General features: G+C 35.1%; 1 protein-coding gene across 1 annotated transcript in view; it reads left to right on the top strand.

Moving 5' to 3' along the window:
• The window catches only part of CFH (complement factor H), a 90,942-nt gene that overhangs the window by 48,588 nt on the left and 17,774 nt on the right, over positions 1–24,580 (top strand). Inside the window, exons 10-14 of the mRNA XM_080918391.1 lie at positions 8,333–8,515; positions 9,747–9,923; positions 12,238–12,411; positions 16,752–16,934; positions 17,021–17,200. Of these exons, the coding sequence (XP_080774517.1) occupies positions 8,333–8,515; positions 9,747–9,923; positions 12,238–12,411; positions 16,752–16,934; positions 17,021–17,200 (897 nt within the window). The remainder of the gene's footprint in view (positions 1–8,332; positions 8,516–9,746; positions 9,924–12,237; positions 12,412–16,751; positions 16,935–17,020; positions 17,201–24,580) is intronic.

The following is a 24,580-nucleotide window of genomic DNA, read 5'->3' as shown; positions in this document are numbered from 1 at the left end:
ATTCTGTTTTTGAATGCTTGTTAATTGCATTTTATTATTATACTTTGTTAATGAGAAACATTTCTTTGCTTCATTCTTTTTTAAATACTTGTCCTTTACTATTTAATCTCTAAGAATTTTTATCTTCTTTTTTTAAATTTTAAATGATTAATATTATTGATCTATAAAATTGTTTTTGTGTTTTTATTTGATAGTTTTTCTTTTATACTAATTTTGCTCATAACTTTATTTTTATATTCTTTCTAGAGTTTTATTAATTGATTTGATCTATATGATTATACAATATTTTTAAAATATTTCTGTTATTTTTACTTTTTAAAGTTCTATTCAGGTATATTGCTTTAGTTTTCTTTCTTCAAGTAACTTAATATCTTGAAGGAATCAACAGCTTTATGCTCATATTCCAAAGATTTATCTATAAAAAATAAGTTTTTTTCAGAAATCAGTTCATACATATTTAGTGTTCAGTTCAGTGGCAATGACAATTCAGTGTGATTATATGACTACAGGTGTAATTGGAATGAGTCTTTTGAGAAAATTGTCTTTTCCTCTTCTTCAGTCTAAGTTCAATTCTACTATTGTAGGTATTAAAATTTCCACTGGTCACTGTTGTGTATGGTCTTGACTAAATGATGTCAATACATTGTGGGGTTTTGTTTTGTTTTGTTTTGTTTTGTTTGCTTTCTTGCTTGGTTTTATTCTAATGTTGTAATTCTTTTTTTATTTTTTTATTTATTCTTTTCTCATACAATACATCCTGAACACAGCCACACTTTTCTCCATTTCTCCCAGTCCCCTCCACTCCAATCTTTCCTATAAGCACTGTTCTCCATTTCCGTTTAGAAAGGAGCAGACATCTGAGGAGTATCAGCTGGATGCACCTTAACAGAATTCAATAAGACTTGGTAGAAATTACCATACCAAAGCTGAAGAAGGCAACCCAGTAGGCAGAAAGGGGACCCAAGAGCAGGCAAAGCAGACAGAGTTACCACACTTCCACTGTTAGGAGTCCCAGAAATTCCCAAAGTATGAAGGTACAGTGTGTATACAGAGGATATAGCAAGACCAACTCAGGATCCATGATTACAGCTTCAATCTCTGTAACCTTATAAGCCCTGTTTAGTTGCTACTGTGGACCATATTCTCCTGGTGTTCTCTGGGTTGTTCCATCTTTGTCTATTGTTTGTCTATATGTCTCTGCATCTGTTTCCTTTTAGTTGCTTGACAACGCCTCCCTGATGATGATTAAGCTAGTAAGTCATTTATGAGTATAAAAGAATATTATTAGGAATCATGGATTTTTTTTTGTCAGGTTTGGTACCACCACATTTATTTAAGCCATATAGCTTTTCATTACTGGCCATCCACACATTGTTGGGTATGGACTCCCTACATGGTTTGGGCCTAAATTAGTCCAGTAATTGGTTGGTCGCTCTCATAATCACTGAGTGACCATTGCCTTAACCCATCTTGCAGGCAGGGCAGGTAGTGGTTCAAAAGTTTTAGGCCTTGTTTAATGTACCACTTCCCACCAGTGGAACTTTTTTGGTTTCAGAAGATAGTCTGTTCAGGCTATGAATTGTCCATCGTGAGGAGCCCTCCCTACTGTCACTTTATAGGTTTCAGAAAGGTTATACTGCATTACGTTTCCACATTGCCCCTAAATGCTCAACTATTCTACTTGTTTCTCTCAGGTATCTCTCCTTTCTTTTTTTCCATTTCTTCCTCTTCATATGATCCTTCCTTTCCCCATCCTGCCTTCCCCCAGTCCATCCAAAAAAATCTATTCTATTTCATCTTCCTTGGAAAATCAATTTGTCCTTACTGATGCCTTCCTTGTTCCTTAGCCTTTCCAGGTCTCTAAAAAATAGCATATTATCCTTAACTTTATAGCTAATATCCACTTATTTATAAGTGAATTTATACTATATTTGCATTTCTGAATCTGGGTTGCTTTACTTAGAATGACTTTTTTTCTAGTTACATTTATTTGTCTATAAATTTTATGATGCCTTTTATATAACAGCTGAGTAACAATTCTTTATGTAAAAATACTACATTTTCTTGATTGATCATTTAGCTGAGGAAGGCTAGATTATTTCTAGTCCCAGCCTATTATGAATGAAGCCACTGTGAACGTAAATGAGCAAGAGTCTTTCTGGAGCATCGTTTAGGTATGTGCATAAAGGTGGTGTCTGATGCAGAGGCCATGGAGAGATATTAATTACTGGCTTGCTTCCCCGGGCTTGTTCAGCTTGCTTTTGAATCCAGATTTACGATACAGAACGTTTTGTTTAAGTCTGTACCCCATTTTTTAATAGTGTTGATTAATTCTCTGGTGTCTAGCTTTCTGATTTCTTTGTCTACCTTGGATATTAGGCCTCTATCTGATGTGGTGTTGGTAAAGATCTTTTCCCAATCTGTAGGCTGCCCTTTTGTTTTCTTGACAGTGTCTTTAGCCTTACAGAAACTTTGCAATCCATTAAGTCCCATTTGTCAATCTTTGACCTTAGAGCTCAAGCCATTGCTGTTCTGTTCAGGAAATTTTCGCCTGTGCCTATGAATTCTAAGGTTTTTCCTACTTTCTCATCTAATTGTTTCAGTGTACCTAGTTTAATGTGGAGATTTGATCCACTTACACTTGAGCTTTGTACAAGGAGATAAGAACGGGTCTATTTTTATTCTTCTGCATGCTGAGTGCCAGTTGGACCAACACAATTTGTTGAATAGGCTGTCCTTTTTCCATTGCATGTTTATAGCTCCTTTGTCAAAAATCAGGTGATCATATACATGAGGGCTCATTTCTGGATCTTCTATTCTATTCCATTGATCCACATGCCTATTTCTGTACCAGTACCGTGCAGTTTTCAGCACAGTTGCCTTGTAATATAGCTTGAGGTCAGGGATAGTGATTCCCGTGGATGTTTTCTTGTTTTTGAGGATGGATTTTGCTATTCTAGGTCTTTTGTTATTCCAGATGAAATTGCACATTGCTCTTTCCAACTCAATGAAGAACTGGGTTGTAATTTTGATGGGTATTGCATTGAATCTGTAGATTGCTTTTGGTAAGGTGGCCATTTTAAAATGTTGATCCTTCCAATCCATGAGCATGGGAGATCTTTCCATTTTCTGAGATCCTCCTCAATTTCCTTCTTTAGAGGTTTGAAGTTCTTTTCATATGGGTCCTTCACTTGCTTAGTTAGAGTCACACCAAGGTATTTCATAGTTTTTGTGACTATTGTGAAGGGTATCTTTTCCCTAATTTCTTTCTCCACATGTTTGTCCTTTGAATATAGGAAGGCTACTGATTTGTTTGAGTTAATTTTATATCCAGCCACTTTGCTGAACTTGTTTATCAGCTGTAGGAGTTCTCTGGTGGAAGTTGTATAGCTGTCTTCTGAGAGGCTCTGCCAGAGCCTGAGAAATACATGGGCTGATGTTTGCAGCCAACAATTGTGCTGAGAACAGGGTCCCCAATCGAGGAGTTAGAGAAAATACTGATAGAGCTCAAGGGGTTTTCAACCCTGTAGGAAGAACAAAAGTATCAACCAACTAGACCCCCAGGAGCTCCCAGGGACTAAAGCACCATCGAAAGAGTATATGGCTCCAGCAGTCTATTTAACTGAGATGGCCTTGTCTGGCATAACTGGAAGGAGAAGCCCTTGGACCTGTCAATGTTAGATTTCTCAGTGTAGGGGGATGCCAGGGCAGAGAGGCAGGAGTGAGTAGGTGGGTGGAGGTGCAACCTAATATAAACAGGGGAGAGAGATGGGAGTTCTGAAGAGGAAATAGACAAAAGGTATAACATTTGAAATGTAAATATAAAAAATACCTAATAAGAAAATTGCTCCGGTCAGGATTTCCAGTACAATATTGAATAGACTGCCTTGTTTAGTCTCTGATTTTAGTGGGATTGCTTCAAGTTTCTTACCATTTAGTTTTTGTTGGGTATTGGTTTGCTGTATATTAATTTTATTATGTTTAGGTATGGGGCTTGGATTCTTGCTCTTTTCAAGTCTTTAAACACAAAGAATATGGAATGTTTTCAAATGCTTTCTCAGGATCTAGTGAGAGGACCATTTGGTTTTTTTCTTTCAGTTTGTTTATATGGTGGATTTTGTTGATGGATTTTTGTGTATTGTATCATCCCTGCATCCCAGAAATGAAGCCTACTTGATCATGGTGAATGATCATTTTGATGTGTTCTTGGATTCAGTTTACAAGAATTTTATTGAGTATATTTGTATCAATGTTCATAAGGGAGATTGGTCTGAAGTTCTCTTTCATTGTAGGGTCCTTGGTCCTGGGGTATTTTTTGGGGGGGGGGGTTGGGAGGCTTTTGATGACTGCCTCAATTTCTTTATGTGTTATGGGATTGTTTAAATGGTTTATCTTATCCTGATTTAACTTTGTTATCTGATATCTCTCTAGAAATTCATCCATTTCCTTCAGATTTTCCAGTTTTGTTGAGTATAGGTATTTTTAGTATGATCTGATGATTTCTTCAATTTCCTCAGTTTGTGTTTTTATGTTTCCCCTTTCATTTCTGATTTTGCTAATTTGGATACTCTCTCTTTGTTCTCTAGTTAGTCTGTTTATGGGTTTATGGATCATGTTATTTTTCTCAAAGAACCAGCTTCTGGTTTTGTTGATTCTCTGTATGGTTCTTTTTGTTTCTACTTGGTACTCAGAGCTAGGAGTTGTCTGCTTACTACTGCTTTCATTGCATCCCATAGGTTTGGGTATGTTGTTTTTTTCATTCTCATTAAATTTTAGAAAATCCTTAATATATTTCTTTACTTCTTCTTTGACCATGCTATTGTTGTGTTGAGCATTTGTTCAGCTTCTATTTTTATGTAGGCTTTTTGTTGTCTTTGTTGTTATTAAAGACCAGCCTTACTCCATGGTGATCTGACAGTATTTGTGGGAATATTTTAATCTTCTTATATCTATTAAGCCTTGTTTTGTGACTGACTATATGGTCAGTTTTGGGAAAGGTACCATGATGTGCTGAGAATAAGGTGTATTCTTTTGTTTTAGAATGAAATTTTCTGTAGATGTGTGTTAATTCCAATTGGTTGATAACCTCTGCTAGTTTCACTGCATCTCTGTTTAGTTTATGCTTCCATATCTATCCATTGATGAGAGTGGGTTGTTGAAGTTTCCCACTATTTTTCTTTGTGGTTCAATGAAGGTTTTGAGCTTTCGTAGGGTTTCTTTTATGAATATTGGTGCTCTTGTATTTGGAGCATATATGTTTAGGATGGAGAATTCATCCTGATAATTTTTTTCCTGCAATGAGTAAAAAGTGTTCTTTCTTATCATTTTAAATAAATTTTGGTTGAAATCTACTTTATTCAATATTAGAGTTGCTACTCCAGCATGTTTCTTCGGGCCATTTGCTTTGAAGGTTTTCCCAGCCTTTTACTCTGATATACTGTATGTCTTTGTCTCTGAGATGAGTTTCCTGTATGCAGCAAATGCTGGATTCTGTTTATGTATCCAGTCTGATAGTCTATGTCTCTTTATTGGAAACTTAAGTCCATTTATGTTAACAGATATTAAGGAATAGTGTTTGCCGTTAGGGGTAGAATTACGTCTGTGTGTATTCTTTTTGTTTTCTTGCTTAGTTATATTCTTGCTCTTTCTAGGGTGTATTTTCATGCTCTTTCTAGGGTGCATTTTCCCTTCTTGTTTTGGGTTTTCCATCTTTTTGAGAGGGTGATCTGGATTTGTGTTCAGATATTGTATAAATTTAGTTTTGTCTTGGAATATCTTGGTCTCTCCACCTATGGTAATTGAGAGTTTTGCTGTATATAGTAACCTTGGCTGACATTTGTGTTCTCTTAGAGTCTGTATAATGTCTATCCAGGATCTTCTAGCTTTCATAGTCTCTGTTGAGAAGTCAGGTGTAATTCTGATTGACCTACCTTTATATGTTACATATCCTTTTTCCCTTACTATTTTAGTATTCTTTCTTTGTTTTGAACACTTGGTTTTATAACTACCATAAGTTAGGAAGAATTTCTTTTCTGGTCCAATCTATTTGGAGTTCCTAAGCTTCTTTTATGCTCATGGTCATCTCATTCTTAAGGTTTGGGAAGTTTTCTTCTATGATTTTTTTTTAAAATATTTTCTGTGCCTTGTAGTTAATATTCTTCGCAGTCTTCTATTCATATTATACTTCAGTTTGGTCTTCTCATTGTGTCCTGGACATCTTGGACCTTTTGGGTTTGGAGATTTGTGATTTTAGTATCTTCTCTGACTGTTTTGTATATGTTTTATATGTTGTCTTCAGACCCTGAGATTTTCTCTTCCATTTCTTGTTGTAATAGATTGTATTCTGTTGGTGATGCCTGCCTCTGTGACTTCTGATTTCTTTTTTAGGTTTTCTACCTCCAGAGTTGTCTTTTTTGTGTTTTCTTTATTGTTTCAGTTCCCATTTCTATTCTGTCACCTCTTTGGTTGTGTTTTCCTGTAGTTTTTTTGAGTGATTTTTATGTTTCCACTTAAGAGCTTCTATTTGTTCATACATTTTCTCCTGTAATTGATTAAGGGAGATTAATTAGTGTTAATTCATGTGCTTCTCCAAGATCTCCATCATCATCATAAAGTATGATTTCAAGTCTGAGTCTTGTTTTCCTGTAGTGTTTGACAATCCACTACTTGCTGTGGTGGGAGAGCTGGGTTCTGATGTTGCCAGGTTGTCTTGGTTTCCATTGCTTAAGTTCTTTGTTTTTCTCTTGCCATCTTGTTATCTGTGATTATATGTGGTCTTGTTGACAGTGACTGGAGTCTTTTTCTCCTGTGGATCTAAGGGCCTGTGGTCTCCGGAAGAAAATTGCTTCTGAGTGTTCAGCTTTTTCTGGGCAAGAAGTGAGTTCTGGTAGCAGTGACTCAGTTCTATCTTTGTGAGCTCAGGTGTGAGAGCTCTTGTGAGGCTGTTCTGGGAGCTCAGCCCCCTGCCCATAGGTCCTGAGTGCTACTGGCAGGGCATGGATCTTTTTCTAGGCCAATAAGGACCTTTTTCAGAGAGCACAGTACTGTCTGCTTACTGAGAACTCCCAGTGTGCTCTCCCTGGGCCTATGTGACAGCCTTACCTCTGGTCCAGGTGTAACAGCACCTGTGGACCTGATCTTTGAGCACTGCCTTTCTCAGGTGAATCTTAATTCCCTCTTTCAGAGGCAGGCCCTTATTTTTGGTCAGAAAAGAATCTTTTCCATAAGCACCACCAAGCACTCTCTGTACTCTGAATACTCCTAGCACAACCTCACCAAGCCTGTGCCCCAGGTTCTTTGCTGGTTCAGATAGAACTTGACTATAATTTTTAGAATAGTATTTCTTCTCATGTTCATCATCAGAGTGTCTTGTATTTTGTGAAAGATGGACCTGACATTTTGCTAGATAAGCTAGAGGACAGCCACTGAGAAGTGCAGATGTCTGCTCCATATTTTCTCTGTTCTTGCTTTTCTATGCCACAAGTCTAGTGACTCAAATCTTTTTGAGCAAATTAATTTTTGCTTAAATTTAGTAAAATACCCATTTTTATGCTTTAGTAATCAATACTATTCTAAAAATGTCATTGGTGCTACTCTGTAATTCTAGTCCAGTGTTGTTTTCGGTATATGGCATTGGTGATTTTCAACTAAATATGTTTCTTTAGTGTTTGAGTATGCTGATTTGTTTTATTTTTATTTCTTTATATTTTTATTATATTCTTTTACAACAACAAAATAACTCATTATCTTTTCTAATCTTTATTACACTTTGAACAACCATTCTACTGTAGGCATTAAGCTACAGGTAGATTTGTAATTATTGGTACTGGCATCTGTTAGATTTATTTTCTAAGAAACACTAATGGGATAAATGAGTTCTCAGTTCCTAAGAGATCCGATTATTCTTAAGATGAAAGAAAGAAAGAAAGAAAGAAAGAAAGAAAGAAAGAAAGAAAGAAAGAAAGGAAGGAAGGAAGGAAGGAAGGAAGGAAGGAAGGAAGACAATATTGTAGAGTTCTGACAATCTGTAGGATTATAGATAGATTCATTTGGCCAAATCATTAAACACATTTTAGAGCATATTACAAGTCCCATAAATTTTACTTTGTTGGAAAAAAATTCTCAGACAACTATGATTATATGTTTTAAAACTATAAGGTTTGTTGGTGTTTTTTGGTATTCTTTTTTATTTTTAGCCTAGTAATGTGGATAATTTTCATTATTTCACATCTTCATGTATAAATGACTATTGGCTACTTTTGTATCTTTTAATATTGTAAATCTTTAAGCTACTGTGCATACACTAATTTTTTTTCACTTTTTAACCTTTTAGAGAAATGTTCCGTATTAGATATAGAAATTGAGAATGGGTTTTTTGCAGAATCTGAACGTAAATATGTTCTAAATAGAAAAACATGGTACAGATGTAAACAAGGGTATGTAACAAGTACTGGAGAAACATCAGGATCAATTACTTGCCTTCAAAATGGATGGTCGCCTCAACCCTCATGCATTAGTGAGTATTTTATTGTATTGTTGCAATTATACTGATGATGCATAGGAGTTTAATTTTATTCTGTTTGTATATGACATATTATTTCATTTGTAAACATGTTTTAATATTTAAAAAATTACACACTATTTTTTATCTAGACTTAAGCCTGCATTATAGAATTTCAGTTTTTTGCCATTTGAATGCTTTAAAATATCCTATAGTTTTAAATCTAGTAAATGAGTATTCAATGAGCTGCAAATCCTTGAATATGTGATACCCTTATAATATATATTTGGCACTATGCGTAAAGATCCATGTCAGAACACTTCCCTCTTAGAAAGTCTTTTTAAATATTTTGATATTAGAAAGAAAGAAATACATTCAGATACCAGCCAACCTTGGTATTTGGAAAAATTCCCTTCTTTTAGGATATGCAGTTAATAAAAATTTTCTAGGATTAACAATTAGTTCATCTAATTTTATTTATTAGAAAAATACCCTGTGATATTTCTCAAGAAGTATTCAACATTCTTCAAATAAGATGATTTAAGATATTGACTAATTTTGTAATATCAAAATTTTTTTTTCATTTTCATTCTTTTCCTATATTATTGTTACATATATACATATGTGTATGTATATGTACCCACAAACACTTAATTACAACCTTAAAATGTATTCATATACTTCTATGCAAAAATGCTGAAAATTTGTACATTTATCTTTGTTGTTTAAAAAAATATAATTTTCTACTGTGATTTTACAGGATCTAATTAAAGGAAAAGCATTTAAAATTATTCTCATTGCTTTATTGGATTTTCTTACTGTGAAAGAGAAAACCCTGGATATAATACCTGGTTTAAATTTAGATAATCTACTTTTCTATATTTTATGAGTCATTTGATCTACCAAATATGGGATCTTAATTCACAAAATGCCATCACACTTTTCTAAAAATACACATTTGAACTTTTCTCTGTTTTTAGAGTGTGCTTAGAAAAATTGAGCTGAGAAACTATTTTAAAATAAAATTTTGTAAAAGTTTAAGAATGGAGATTAATGCTATATAGAAGTATATCTTTCATTTTAATAACTTTTAAGAAAATAAATTACTGATGGTATACTTAGGTTCCCTCAACACATTATTTAATTTGTTATCATATATTAATCTATAAAAACGTATGTTTTCATGTAAATTTCTTATTGATTATTGACATATTAAAAGTGAAAATACCTCTTTATTTTTCATTAGAGTCTTGTGATATGCCTGTACTTGAGAATGCTGCAACTAAGAGTAATAGCACATGGTTTAAACTCAATGACAAATTAGACTATGAATGTCACATTGGATATGAAAACAAATATAAACATACAAAAGGCTCTATAACGTGCACTTATTCTGGATGGTCTGATATACCCTCATGTAATGGTGAGTATTATTTAATCTGGAAGATTTTTAAATAAAAATTAATATTTGTGTTATTTGAAACTGAATTTCCTAGCGTCTTCCTTAAGAATTAATGTAACCTAAGCAAAAGGACTGCTTTGCAAGCTATTGATTGTAATTGTAATATTTGCATTTATATCATTTCATTCATTTATTTATACTGTGTGTATACATGTTTACATGTTTGTGTTTATAGAGGTATGTATACTGTATTACACATGTATGTGTCAGAGAACCTGTGTGACTTAGATCTCTCATTTCATCATATGGGTCTGAGGGATTGAACTAAGGACCTCAAGCTTAGTGGCAAGCATTCTCACTGATTGAGCCATCCTTCTGGACTGATAATCTCCTTTTAAAATAATATATTTAACAGTTCTATATGGCACCTAATTATGATTCTAGCAATTAGGATCCTGGATCAATAGATTTTAAGTTTGAGGTTATATCGGGCTACATAGTAAGGTTCTGTTTCTAAATGCAAACAAACTGAAAATTTGATTAAACTAATGATTCCTTTGTGTTGCCTGGGTATATCATCTCTGATTAGAGGACAATTCCTTAGTTATTCAAACTCTTAGGTAGACTATGTTTCCATTATCAAAATTATGATGACATAAGAAACAAGGTCTTGAAAATTTGATGGTTGAAAAGAGGGCTCAGTAGTTAAGAGCATGAACTATTCTTCCAGAGGTCCTGAGTTCAATTTTCAGGAACCACATGGTGGTTCACAACCATCTGCAATGAGTTCTAATGCCCACTTCTGGTATGCAGGTATACAAGCAGATTTAGCACTCATGTACATAAAGTAAAAGTTTAAAAGAAAAAAAAAGGAAATGAAGAAAACTTGAACAGTTTGAGGGCAAAGAATGAAGGACAATAAAATTGCAAAACCATATTTTTCTTGAAAGACTAGTAGTATAAGACCCAAACTGAGTCTTATCTATTTGAGGTTCCCATGAGTGACTTGAGAGATTGGGGATCAATGCAAAAGCAAGAGGTTTTTTTGTCTAGTGCACTGGGGTGGCTTACATCCATAGGAAAGGTGACCCATAAAGGCTGTTACACACAGTTTTTATACTCTTTGGGCTTACAGATGACATCAGCAAGGTTATAATTTATTTTCATTGGCTAAGCAGACTGACATTTAAACCTATTGGTTAATGAGTTTAAGCATCAGGACCCTAACTTGGACTATCTAGATGGTCAGATGGTTATCTGCCAGCACATTTTAAAATTCTCCTGAGTATTGTTTACTCAAGAAAGTCCCTTAGGCCAAGGCAGGGTGGGCCCCTGGGCCATTGTTTCTACACAGGTATGTGGGGGGGGGGAGAAATTTTATTTCTTTCACTGAAATATTTGATTTGCAGCTTCAAGGATCTACTTAAATGTGGATGTCTACACTTGACAAGATGGCTTTGAAAGTAGAAGTATTAAAATCTTGAAATCCAGGCCAATCTGGGTTATGTAGGAAATTTAAGTGTTACAGCTGTGAAGGGAAAGGTATCCTGGCAGTGGGGATCCATGGAAAACCACAGTCACACTGAAAATAGCAAACTTAACACAAGAACTTTATTGAGAAAGACACAAGACTTGGCAAAAAGTTGATTTATATAGGGTTTATTGGGAGACTGGTGGGGAGGGGGGACAAGCTTTCAAGGGTCTCCCTTTAAAATGGGTCCTCACTTGGGAATGGGAAATTTTTGTTTTTGTTTTTTTTAAACTAGATCTTAGAACAAGATAATTATAAAAGATAGCAATTATCTTTTATTAATGACTCTAATTAAAAATTGTGATTTTAATTTATTTATTAGAAAGAAGGTTTTTCTTTTTTATTGGATATTTTGTGTATTTACATTTCATATGTTATGCCCTTCCCCCCCCATTAAAGCCTCTCCCTTACAGCTTCTATGAAGAGTTCCCATTCCAATCCACTCACTCCAACCTCATGGCCCTGGCACTCCCCTACCCTGGGAAACCAAACCTTCAAAGGTCCAAGGGCTTCTCTTCCTATTGATGCCAGACAATGAAAGCCTCTGCTACATATGTGGAGCCATTGGTCTTTCCATGTGTACTCATTGGTTTATTGATTTATTAAATCAGTTTTGTAATTAATAGATTAGACTTTCTTATATAACTCACAATCTTCCATATTAATTTAGTGGCTACATTAAAGCTGGTATGCAATGTTTGTAATAAGGAAGAGGTTTACTGAAGCTTCCCTGTGAATGTACATAAGAAATATAGCCCTACTTACTAATGATTAATGGTATATTCTAATTATCTACTTTTCAAGAAAGAGAATGCAGCGTTCCCACCGTACACCCATCCTTAGTTGTTTCTCCCAGTGAAGTAAAATACAGAGTTGGAGATACGATGGGTTTCTCTTGCCGTTCAGGACACAGAGTTGGACCAGATTCAGTGCAATGTTACCACTTTGGATGGTCCCCTCGTTTCCCATCATGTAAAGGTCAGTATCTGTTTTACATTTGATGAATTAGGATGAGAAGTTTGTTTTTCTACTTTTAATATTCCCCAGTTATCAAGTATGTCTATATTGAAAAATCTTCAGAGAAATAGACATCCATAAAGGACATTTGTTATGTGGCTAATAAACAGTCACATATTTAAAAGTTAATACCATAATTGCTTGCTCCTTTAAATTTGTTATCACTGGGGTTACACATGAAGACATGATGACTGAGACAGATGAAATTTCTTTCATATTGTTAACATTACTGTTGGTGCTGGTGTTTTTTTTTTTTCTTTATAAATTGAACAACTTTATTTTTAACAAAACAAACATAAATGTAAAGACTTTAAGCATTTTTGCATAAAAATAGATGAGTACATTGTTGTCAGTACTTGATTTTTTTAAAGGTTTGAGAGTATGCGTTAAAATCTTACTAGTGACAATGAGCATAAAGTACATGTAAAACAAGATGTAACCTGGAAATAGTCAAAGTTTTCCTAGTGTGTAAAGATTAAGCAGAATGGTTTTTGATTTTTTTGGCCTTTGTTTTTCCTTGAACTTCATATAGTCTGTGTGTTGTTTCTGGGGTGTTCAGAGCATTATGCAGTTAGTATCCAATTATCAGTGACTGCATATTATGTCCGTTCTTTTGTGACTGGGTAACCTCATTCAGGGTGATATTCTCTAGAGGCATAATTTTCTTAAGAATTTCATAAAGTCATTGTTTCTGGTGGCTGAGTAGTACTTCATTGTGTAAATGTACCACAATTTTTGTATCCATTCATCTACTAAAGGACATCTGGGTTTTTTCCAGCTTCTGGCTATTATAAATAGTGCTGCTATGAACATGTGGTGCATGTGTTTTTGTTGTATGTTGGAGCTTCTCTGTGGTATATGCCCAGAAGTGGAATAACTGGGTCTTCAGGTAGTACTATGTCCAATATTCTGAAAAACCACCAGACTGATTTCCCTAGTGGTGGTACTAGCCTACAACCCTACCAATAATGGAGGACTATTTTTCTTTCTCTAGATTCTCACCTGTGTCTGCTGTCATCTGAATTTTTGATCTTAGTCATTCTGGTTGGTGTGAGGTGGAATCTCAGGGTTGTTTTGATTTGCATTTCCCTAATGGCTAAGTATGTCGAGCACTTTCTTACATGCTTCTCGGCCATTCTATATTCCTCAATTGAAAACATTTTGTTTAGCTCTGTACCCCATTTTTAACAGGATTGTTTGATTCTCTGGTGTCTAGCTTTTTGAGTTCTTTGTACACCTTGGATATTAGGCCTCTATCTGATGTGGGGTTGGTAAAAAAACCTTTTTCCACTCTGTTGGCTGCCATTTTGTTTTCTTGACAGTGTCTTTAGCCTTACAGAAACTTTGCAATCTCACTAAGTCCCATTTGTCAATATTTGACCTTATAGGACGAGCCACTGGTGTTCTGTTCTAGATATGTTCTCCTGTGCCAATATGTTCTAAGGTTTTCCTTACTTATTCTTCTAATAGTTTCAGTGTACCTGGTTTAATGTGGAGATCTTCGATCCACTTGCACTTGAGCTTTGTACAAGGAGATAAGAAAGGGTCTATTTTCATACTTCTGCATGCTGAGTGCCAGTTGGAAAACACCATTTGTTGGCTATTGGTTTGCTGTATATTATGTTTAGTTATGGGACGTGGATTCCTGTTCATTCCAATACTTTTAACATGAAGGGGTGTTGAATTTTGTAAAATGCTTTGTCAGCATCTAGTGAGATGACCATGTGGTTTTTTTTTCCCCTTTGAGTTTGTTTATATGGTTGATTATATTGAAGGATTTCTGTATATTAAACCATCCCTGCATACCAGGGATGAAGCCTACTTGATCATGGTGAATGACCTTTTTGATGTGTTCTTGGATTGGGTTTGCAAGGATTTTGTTGAGTATTTTTGCATCAATGTTCATAAATGAGATTGTTCTGAAATTCACTTTCCTTGTAGGTTCTTTGTGTGGTATAGGAACAAGGGTAAACGTGGCCTCAAAAAATGAGTTAAGTAGTGTTCCCTCTAATGCTACTTTGTAGAATCATTTGGAGAGTATTGGTATTAGGTCATGAATAAATTTCTGATAGAATTCTGCACTGAACCCATCTGAAACTGGGCTTATTTTGGTTGATGGGTTTTTGATGATTGCTTCTATTTCTTTAGGTGTTATGGAATTATTTAGATGGTTTACCTGGTCCTGGTTTAACTTTAGTATCTGGTATCTGTCTAGGAATTCATCCATTTCCTCCTGATTTCACATCTGTGTTGAGTATAAGCTTTTGTAGAAGTATCTGATGATTTTTTGAATATTCTCAGTTTCAGTTTTATGTCTCCACTTTCATTTCTGATTTTGTTAATTTGTATACTCACTCTCTGCCCTCTAGTTAGTTTTGCTATGTGTTTATTGATCTTGTTAATTTTCTCAAAGAACCAGCTCTTGGTTTTGCTGATTCTTTAAATGGTTCTTTTTGTTTCTATTTGGTCAGCCTCTGCTCTGAGTTTGATTATTTCTTGCTGTCTACTCCTCTTGGGTGTATCTGCTTCCTTTTGTTCTAGAGCTTGCAACTGTGCTGTCATTGCTAGTGCATGCTCTCTCCAGTTTCTTTTTGGAAGCACTCACAGCTATGCGTTTTCCTCTCAGTACTTCTTTCATTCATCCAATAGGTTTGTGTATGTTGTGTTTTTATTTTCATTAAATTCTAGAACATCCTTAATTTCCTTCTTTATTTCTTCTTTGACCATACTATCATCTAATAGAGCATTGTTTAGTTTCCATGTGTATATGGGATTTTTGTTTTCTTTGTTGTTATTAAAGACCAGCCTTAGACCATGATGATCTGATAGGATGTTTGGAAGTATTTCAATCTTCTTCTATATATTGAGGCTTGTTTTGTTATGGATTATATGGTCAACTTTGGAGAAGGTGCTGAGAAGTTGTATCTTATTTTTTAAGATTGTAAGTTCTATAGATGTCTATTAATTCTAATTGATTAATAACCTCTGTTAGTTTCAGTGTGTCCTTTTTCAGTTTCTGTTTCCATGATCTGTCCATTGATGAGCTTGGGGTGTTGAGGTCTCCCACTATTATTGTGTGGTGTGCAACGTACTTTTTGAGCTTTAGTGGGGTTTCTTTTATGATTATGGGTGATCTTGTATTTGGAGCATATATGTTAAGGATTGAGAGTTCCTCCTGACAAAATTTCCTTGTAATCAGTAAAAAGTGTCCTTTCTTATCTTTTATGATAACTTTTGGTTGAAAATCTACTTTATTCGATATTAGAATGGCCACTCCAGCCTGCCTCTTGGGGCTGTTTACTTGTCAGGTTTTTTCCCAACATTTTACTCTGAGATAGTGTCTATCTTTGTCTCTGAGATGAGTTTCCTGTATGCAGCAAAATGATGGATTCTGTTAATGTATCCAGTCTGAAAGCCTATGACTTTTTATTGGGGAACTGAGTCCATTTATGTTGACAGGTATTAAGGAATAGTTGTTGATGTCTCCTGCTCTTTTTGCTTTTAGAGGTAGAATTGTGCCTGTGTGTCTTTCTTCTTTTGGTTTTCTTGCTTAGGTATTTTCCTGTTTTTAGTAGAATGTAGTTTCCCTCCTTGTATTGGGTTTCCCACCTATAATTCTTTGTGGTGCTGGGTTTGTGGTCAGATATTGTGTAAATTTAGTTTTGTTTTGGAATATCTTGGTCTCTCCATCTATGGTGATTGAGAGTTTTGCTGGGTATAGCAGCTTGGGCTGACACTTGTTTTCTCTTTGGGTGTACATGATGTCTGTCCAGGGTCTCCTAGCTTTCATAGTCTCAGCCCAGACCTCTCTGCTCCCTGGCTATTCACAGCACAATCTCACCAGGCCTGTCGGTGCTGGTGTTTTTATTGAGTAGACCTTCCCTGTTATTGCAAAGAATATTTCCAAACATGTTAAAGCAGATTTTAATTGATTTAATACAGGACATTAAACCAATTAAAGTAGATACCAGGTACAATGCTGATTTTTTACAACTTGATAACCATATGATAAAATAGTACCAGTCAACGTGAAGATCATTATAGTCAAAACAACAATGACTCCGTGATTTTCATGTATCTTCAAGGTGTCAGGTTTAACAAAAATTCTTCTCCCTTCAATATACTTGCAATGGTATTTCTACAGGTGTATTAGAGCTTTAAATTGTAAATCTAGTGTAAGTACTATATATTTAGAAAACTGTTATAAAAATGATATAATGAATAAGTGTTAAATTTATTTATTTATTTTAGACTGTAAGATGGACATTTTTACTTATATTTACACAGTTTTTCTGCAATAGGTAAAGTAAGATCCTGTAATCAACCTCTTCAGATCTTTAATGGGGAAATTAAGGGAACTAAGAAAGAAAAATATAGCCATGGTGAGGTGGTGGAATACAATTGCAAACCTAGATTTCTACTGAAGGGACCCAATAAAATCCAGTGTGTTGATGGAAAGTGGACAACCTTGCCGATATGTGTTGGTAAATATAACTATTAATACCTAAAACTTGTTTTTGCATCTCAAGATGTGCTTTAACTATAAGTAACTTATGTGAAATGCCTACAGAGGAGGAGAGAACATGCGGAGATATTCCTGAACTTGACCATGGCTCTGTCCAGTTTTCTGTCCCTCCATACCACCACGGAGATTCAGTGGAGTTTACGTGTGCAGAAGCCTTCACAATGATTGGACAGGGGTCAATTTCTTGCATTAGTGGGAGGTGGACCCAGCTTCCTCAATGTGTTGGTAAGCATGTGTGCATAAAATGGATACATCACAAAGTTTAATATTTGTATTGCAAAATATTTACTACTGTATTGTGTTGAAGTTAGTAGTGTTTTTGGAAATATCTATTTTTAAACAATATGCATCTAAACTTGCATTGTTTATAATTTGATGTATGTCTGCAGATGAACAGAAATTATTACATATTATATCTAAAAGTTTGTTTTTTACCTTAAGATACATCTAGTTGTTAATTATTTTAGTAAATATTAAAAAATAAAAATGGATTCTTTATTGGCCCTGTGGTCACACTTATGCAATAGGTCAATCAGGCCCAACCGTGATATGGAGCCATGTGCACCTCTGTTACTTTGCCTGAGCCACCCTGTCTATGAAACTTCCGTCCCTATCAGTTTTCTACCACCTGTTCTCTGCCTCTGTCCCAGGGTATTTCCCTACCCCCAAATCTCACATAAATACAACTCGACAGCCTGATAGGACAATCAACAGTTATTAATTTTCATGGGACTGAAATGTGAATAGTAGCACCTAAGTAGATATGACTATGGGACGAAAGTACTATTGTCATTATTGCATTAGACCCTCCTCAGGTGTTGGGAAGCTAAGAAGTAAAATCTGCTAATCACCCATTTCCCACTTTCATAATAGACTTTACTCACTAAGCATGCTATGATGCTTGTTTTTATTCTATAGACATCATTTTAAAGTCAATGCTCTGAAGCTGTGACCATTTGCCCTACCATCAGCTGTAGAACTCAGGAATTAGATGAAAAATATTATACCATATATCACTGATTCTTCATGATTCTTGGTGATTCAATTTTAAAGTGTAGCTAAAAGCATCTTGGTTCTACATTCTCTTTTATCCAAAGTGGAAGATTTTCTTAGAGTGATCTTGGTGATCTAGTCTTTACTTTTTATTGGAGTTTTGTGTATTCATTTATGCCAGGGAAACATGAAGCTCTTTTGGGACACCTATACTTGTGTTGTTTAGTGAAATGTTCTCCATGCCCAGATACCCAAACTTCATAACAGTTTGTCATGGAAATGAATACTTGTCCTATATATTAATCCTAACAATTTTTCCTCAACAAACACATATTTTTTCAAATCCATCTTCATTGTTGCTTTAGAACTGTTCTACATGGAGAAAGATTAGAGATACTATCATATATAAAAACTCAATTCTTAATTTTATAATATTCTATACTTATTTTCCTGTACTCTATTCTAGTTTATTATTTGTTTAGATATCAGAGGTTTAGTTTGGTTAATCTACTTGTAGCCACCTTAATATGACTCTCTCCAGTTATGCCTTGCTGGGCGGCAAAGTTTATGTTATGATACAAATATTTTTATATTGACCCTTTACATTGCTTTTCTCTACATTTTTAGCTTTCTCCTTCTGAAGAATAGATTCAGAATCAAATCACCCACCCAATCACCATGGCCCTTTGATCATCAACTTCTTCTTCTTCTACTTCTTCTTCTTCTTCTTCTTCTTCTTCTTCTTCTTCTTCTTCTTCTTCTTCTTCTTCTTCTTCTTCTTCTTCTTCTTCTTCTTCTTCTTCTTTTTTTACAGAACATCGGGGATTTTTGGTTTGTTTGTAAGTGGACCAATCTTTAGTAAGAGACTAATTATCAAGAGTCATTAGTGTTTGTATCACTCTTGTCAACATTTTAAATGTTATACAACTTTGTCAAATTATTAACTTTTATTTATACTATATTTATGTCAAACTGTCACACTAGATTTTAAATTATTGACAAATATTATCCCAGACCTGTACTGAAATGTCAGGAAACTAAGGACTCTTACTTTCACCAAGTAAACAAGATATAGAACATTAAAAAATCCATTATATATATATGTATATGTATATGTTCCTTACATAACTCATAACACAATAGAACAGTTTATTATAATTTATTATTTTTATTTTATAGTATAATGTAGCATATAAAAGTAATTCTTATAAAGTCATATAAATAAAATATAAAAGAGCTAAATGGTAACTACAAGAACATAATTTCGTACACCAATTCTCTTTCATAAAGTATTTTGAAATATTTGTGTTCTATACAGTATAACTTGGGTGTTCTTTTCTTGTACCACACCTATTAAAAAAGGAAATGTAAAATTTTTCTATATCTTACCTACTTTTTTTTTAAAAAATTTTTAGCATTTTAACATTATAAAAAGTTGAGAGTAATGAATTTGAACATTTTCACAGCTTTTAAGACTATGACCAGAGCAGGTCATGTTATAATCATTTCTTTTGTAGAGCACCTGAGAGTGATTTTTTTAATACTTTGTAGTTGCCTAGTACACAAGTTCCTTCATGACACAAACTATGTCTGAGACAAAACTGAGTAAACGTGATATCTAGTTCTTATGCCATAGGCCACTTCTTTTTTTTTTCTCATTTATTAATTCTTTTTTTCATTTTTTTATTTTTTAAACGACTTTATTTTGCAAAACAAAGATAAATGTACAGATTTTAAACATTTTTTTGCTTAAAATTATACATTTTTGTCAGTACTGTTTTTTCAGACATTAAAATAAATTTTACATAAAACCATGTGAATATGTTTTTTAGTCAGTACTTGATTTTTTTAAAGGGCTTGACAGTATGCATTGAAAACCTACTAGTTGCAATAAGAGTAAAGTACATGCAAAACAAAACGCAACATGGAAATAGTCAAAGTCTTCTTGTTTTGTGAATATATGTATATTTTTTGTTTTCTTTATTTCTTGGACTTCATACAGTCTGTGAGTTGTTTCTGGAGGAGTGCAAGCCTCTGGGGTTAGCATCCCACTATCAGTGACTGCATATTATGTCTGTTCTTTTGTGACTAGGTTATCTCACTTAGGATGATCTTCTCTAGATGCAGCCATTTTCTTAAGAATTTGATTAAGTCATTGTTTCTGGTGGCTGAGTAGTATTCCATTGTGTATATGTACCACAATTTTTGTATCCATTCATCTTCTGAAGAACATCTGGGTTCCTTCCAGCTTCTGGCTATTATAAATAGAGCCGCTATGAACATTGTGGTGCATATATCTTTGTTGTGTATTAAAGTATCTTTGGGGTATATGCCCAGAAGTGGAATAGCTGGGTCTTCAGGTAGTACTATATCCAATTTTCTGAGGAATCGCCAGACAGATTTCCAGAGTGGTTGTATTAGCTTGCAACCCCACCAAGAGTGGAGAAGTGCTCCTCTTTCTCCACAGTCTCGCCAGCATCTGCTGTCATCTGAGTTTTGGATCTTGGCCAATCTGACTGGTGTGAGGTGGAATCTTAGGGTTGTTTTGATTTGCATTTCCCTGATGGCTAAGGATGTCGAGCACTTCCTCAGATGTTTCTCGGCCATTCGGTGTTCCTAAACTGAAAACGTTTTGTTTAGCTCTGTACCCCATTTTTTAATAGGGTTATATGATTATCTGGTGTCTAGCTTCTTGAGTTCCTTGTACACCTTGGATATTAGGCCTCTATCTGATGTGGTGTTGGTAAAGATCTTTTCCCATTCTGTTGGTTGCCGTTTTGTTTTCTTGAGGATGTCCTTAGCCTTACAGAAACTTTGCAATCTCATTAAGTCCCATTTGTTAATCTTTGACCTTAGAGCTTGAGCCATTGGTGTTTTGCTCAGGAAATTTTATCCTGTGCCTATGTGTTTAAGGTTTTCCCTACTTTCTCATCTAATAGTTTCAGTGTATCTGGTTTAATGTGGAGATCTTTAATCCACTTACACTTGAGCTTTGTACAAGGAGATAAGAACGGGTCTATTTTCATTCTTTTGCATGTTGAGTGCCAGTTGGACCAGCACCATTTGTTGAATAGGCTGTCCTTTTTCCATTGAATGTTTACCGCTCCTTTGTCAAAAATCAGGTGACCATATACATGAGGGCTCATTTCTGGATCTTCTATTCTATTCCATTGATCCACTAGCTTATTTCTGTACCAGTACCATGCAGTTTTCAGCACAATTGCCTTGTAATATAGCTTGAGGTCAGGGATAGTGATTCCTGCAGATGTTTTTTTGTTGTTGAGGATGGATTTCGCTATTCTAGGTCTTTTGTTATTCCATATGAAATTGCACATTGATCTTTCCAATTCCATGAAGAACTGGGTTGGAATTTTGATGTGGATTGCATTGAATCTGTAAATCGCTTTTGGTAGGATGGCTATTTTTAAGATGTTGATCTTTCCAATCCATGAGCATGGGAGATCTTTCCATTTTCTGAGATCCTCCTCAATTTCTTTCTTTAGAGGTTTGAAGTTCTTCTCATACAGGTCCTTCACTTGCTTAGTTAGAGTCACACCATGGTATTTCATAGTTTTTGTAACAATTTAGAAGGGTACCTTTTCCCTAATATCTTTCTCCACATGTTTGTCCTTTGAGTATAGGAAGGCTACTGATTTGTTTGAGTTAATTTTGTATCCGGCCACTTTGCTGAACTTGTTTATCAGATGTAGGAGTTCTCTGGTGGAATATTTGGGGTCACTCAAGTACACTATCATGTCATTGGCAAAGAGTGATGTTTTTATCTCTTCCTTTCCGATTTGTATCCCCTTGATCTCCTTTTGCTGTCCAATTGCTCCAGCCAGGACTATCAGTACTATGTTGAATAGGTAGGGAGAGAGTGGGCAGCCTTGTCGAGTCCCTGATTTTAGTGGGATTGCTTCAAGTTTCTCGCCATTAAGTTTGATGTTGGCTGTTGGTTTGCTGTATATTGCTTTTATTATGTTTAAATATGGGCATTGGATTCCTGTTCTTTCCAGGACTTTTAACATGAAGGGGTGTTGGATTTTGTCGAATGCTTTCTCAGCGTCTAGTGAGATGACCATGTTATTTTGGTCTTTAAGTTTGTTTATATGGTGGATTACATTGATGGATTTCCTTATGTTAAACCATCCCTGCATCCCAGAGATGAAGCCTACTTGGTCATGATGAATGATGGTTTTGATGTGTTCTTGGATTCGGTTTGCAAGGATTTTGTTGAGTATCTTTGCATCAATGTTCATAAGTGAGATTGGTCTGAAGTTCTCTTTCCTTGTAGGGTCTTTGTATGGCTTAGGTATGAGGGTTATTGTTGCCTCAAAAAATGAGTTAGGTAGTATTCCATCTGATTCTATCTTTTGGAATAGTTTGGCAAATATTGGTGTTATATCTCCAATAAATGTCTGATAAAATTCTGCACTGAACCCGTCTGGACCTGGGCTTTTTTTGGTTGGGAGGCTTTTGATGACTTCTTCTATTTCTTTAGGTGTTATAGGGTTATTTAGATGGTTTACTTGGTCCTGGTTAAACTTTGGGACCTTGTATCTGTCTAGGAATTCGTCCATTTCCTCCAGATTTTCCAATTTTGTGGAGTATAAGTTTTTGTAGTAGGATCTGATGATTTCTTGAATTTCCTTAGTTTCAGTTGTTATGTCACCACTTTCCTTTCTGATTTTTTTAATTTGGATACTCTCTCTTTGCCCTTTAGTTAGTCTGGCTAGGGGTTTATCAATCTTGTTGATTTTCTCAAAGAACCAACTCTTTGTTTTGTTGATTTTTTCAATGTTTTTTTTTTTTTTTTTTTTTTTTTTTTGTTTCTATTTGGTCTATTTCTGCCTTAATTTTGATTATTTCTTGCCGTCTACTCTTTTTGGGTATATCTGCTTCCTTTTGTTCTAGGGCTTTTAGCTGTGCTGTCAGGTTGCTGATGTGAGCTCTCTCCAGTTTCTTCTTGGAAGCACTTAGGGCTATGAGTTTTCCTGTCAATGCTGCTTTCATTGCATCCCATAGGTTTGGGTATGTTGTGTTATCATTTTCCTTGAATTCTAGAAAGCCCTTAATTTCTTTCTTTATTTCTTCTTTGACCCTGCTATCCTTTAACAGAGCTTGTTTAGTTTCCATGTGTGTGTGGGCATTTTGTTGTCTTTGTTGTTGTTAAAGACCAGCCGTTACCATGGTGATCTGAGAGGATGCATGGGAGTATTTCAATCTTCTTATATCGATGAAGGCTCATTCTGTGTCCAATTATGTGGTCAATTTTCGAGAAGGTGCCATGGGGTGGTGAGAAGAAGGTGTATTCTTTTACTTTAGGATAGTATGTTCTGTATATATCAATTAATTCTAGTTGGTTCAAAGTCTCTGCTAGTTTTGCAGTGTCCTTGTTCACTTTCTGTTTCCCTGATCTGTCCATTGGTGAGAGTGGGGTATTAAAGTCTCCCACTATTATTGTGTGGGGTGAAATGTATTTTTTGAGCTTTAGTAGGGTTTCTTTTATGAATGTGGGTGATTTTTTATTTGGAGCATATATGTTAAAGATTGAGAGTTCCTCCTGACAGATTTCCCCGGTAATTAGTAAAAAGTGTCCTTCTTTATCTTTTTTGATAACTTTTGGTTGGAAAATTACTTTATTCGATATTAGAATAGCCACTCCAGCTTGCTTCTTGGAGCTGTTTGCTTGGAAGTTTTTTTCCCACCCTTTCACTCTGAGATAGTGTCTGTCTCTGTCTCTGAGATGAGTTTCCTGTATGCAGCAAAAGGCTGGATTTTGTTTATGTATCCAGTCTGATAGTCTATGTCTCTTTATTGGGGAGTTGAGACCATTTATGTTAATAGATATCAAGGAATAATTGTTTCTGTTTCCTGCCATTTTTGCTTTTTTGTGTTGAGTTGTGTCTGTGTTTTTTTTCTTCTTTTAGTTTTCTTGTTTAGGAATTTTCTTGTTTTTACTAGGCTGTATTTTCCCTCCTTGTATTGGGTTTTCCACCTATAATTCGTTGTAGTGCTGGGTTTGTGGTCAGATATTGTGTGAATTTTGATTTGTCTTGAAATATCTTTGTCTCTCCATCGATGGTGATTTATAGTTTTGCTGGGTATAGCAGCTTGGCCCGGCACTTGTGCTCTCTTAAGGAGTGCATGATGTCTGTCCAGGCTCTTCTAGCTTTCATAGTCTCTGTTGAGAAATCGAGTGTGAGTCTGATTGGTCTGCCTTTATATGTTACCTGACCTTTTTCCCTTACTGCTTTTAGTATTCTTTCTTTACTTTGGGCACTTGATGTTTTTACTATTATGTGTCGGGAGGTATTTCTTTTCTGGTCCAACCTATTTGGAGTTCTGAAGGCTTCTCTTATGCTCGTGGTCATCTCATTCTTGAGGGTAGGGAAGTTTTCTTCTATGATTTTGTTGAAGATATTTACTGTGCCTCTTAGTTGATACTCTTCTCCCTCTTCTATTCCTGTTATCTTTAGGTTCGGTCTTCTCATCGTGTCTTGGATTTCCTGGACATTTTGGCTTAGGAGCTTTTTGTTTTTTGCATCTTCTCTGGCTGTTTTTTCTATGTTTGCAATGTTGTCTTCTGCCCCCGAGATTTTCTCCTCGATC

The sequence above is a fragment of the Micromys minutus genome (genome assembly GCF_963924665.1).
Source record: "Micromys minutus genome assembly, chromosome: 6".
In the NCBI taxonomy this organism is placed as follows: Eukaryota; Metazoa; Chordata; class Mammalia; order Rodentia; family Muridae; genus Micromys; species Micromys minutus.
This window is presented reverse-complemented; position numbering and strand designations above follow the sequence as displayed.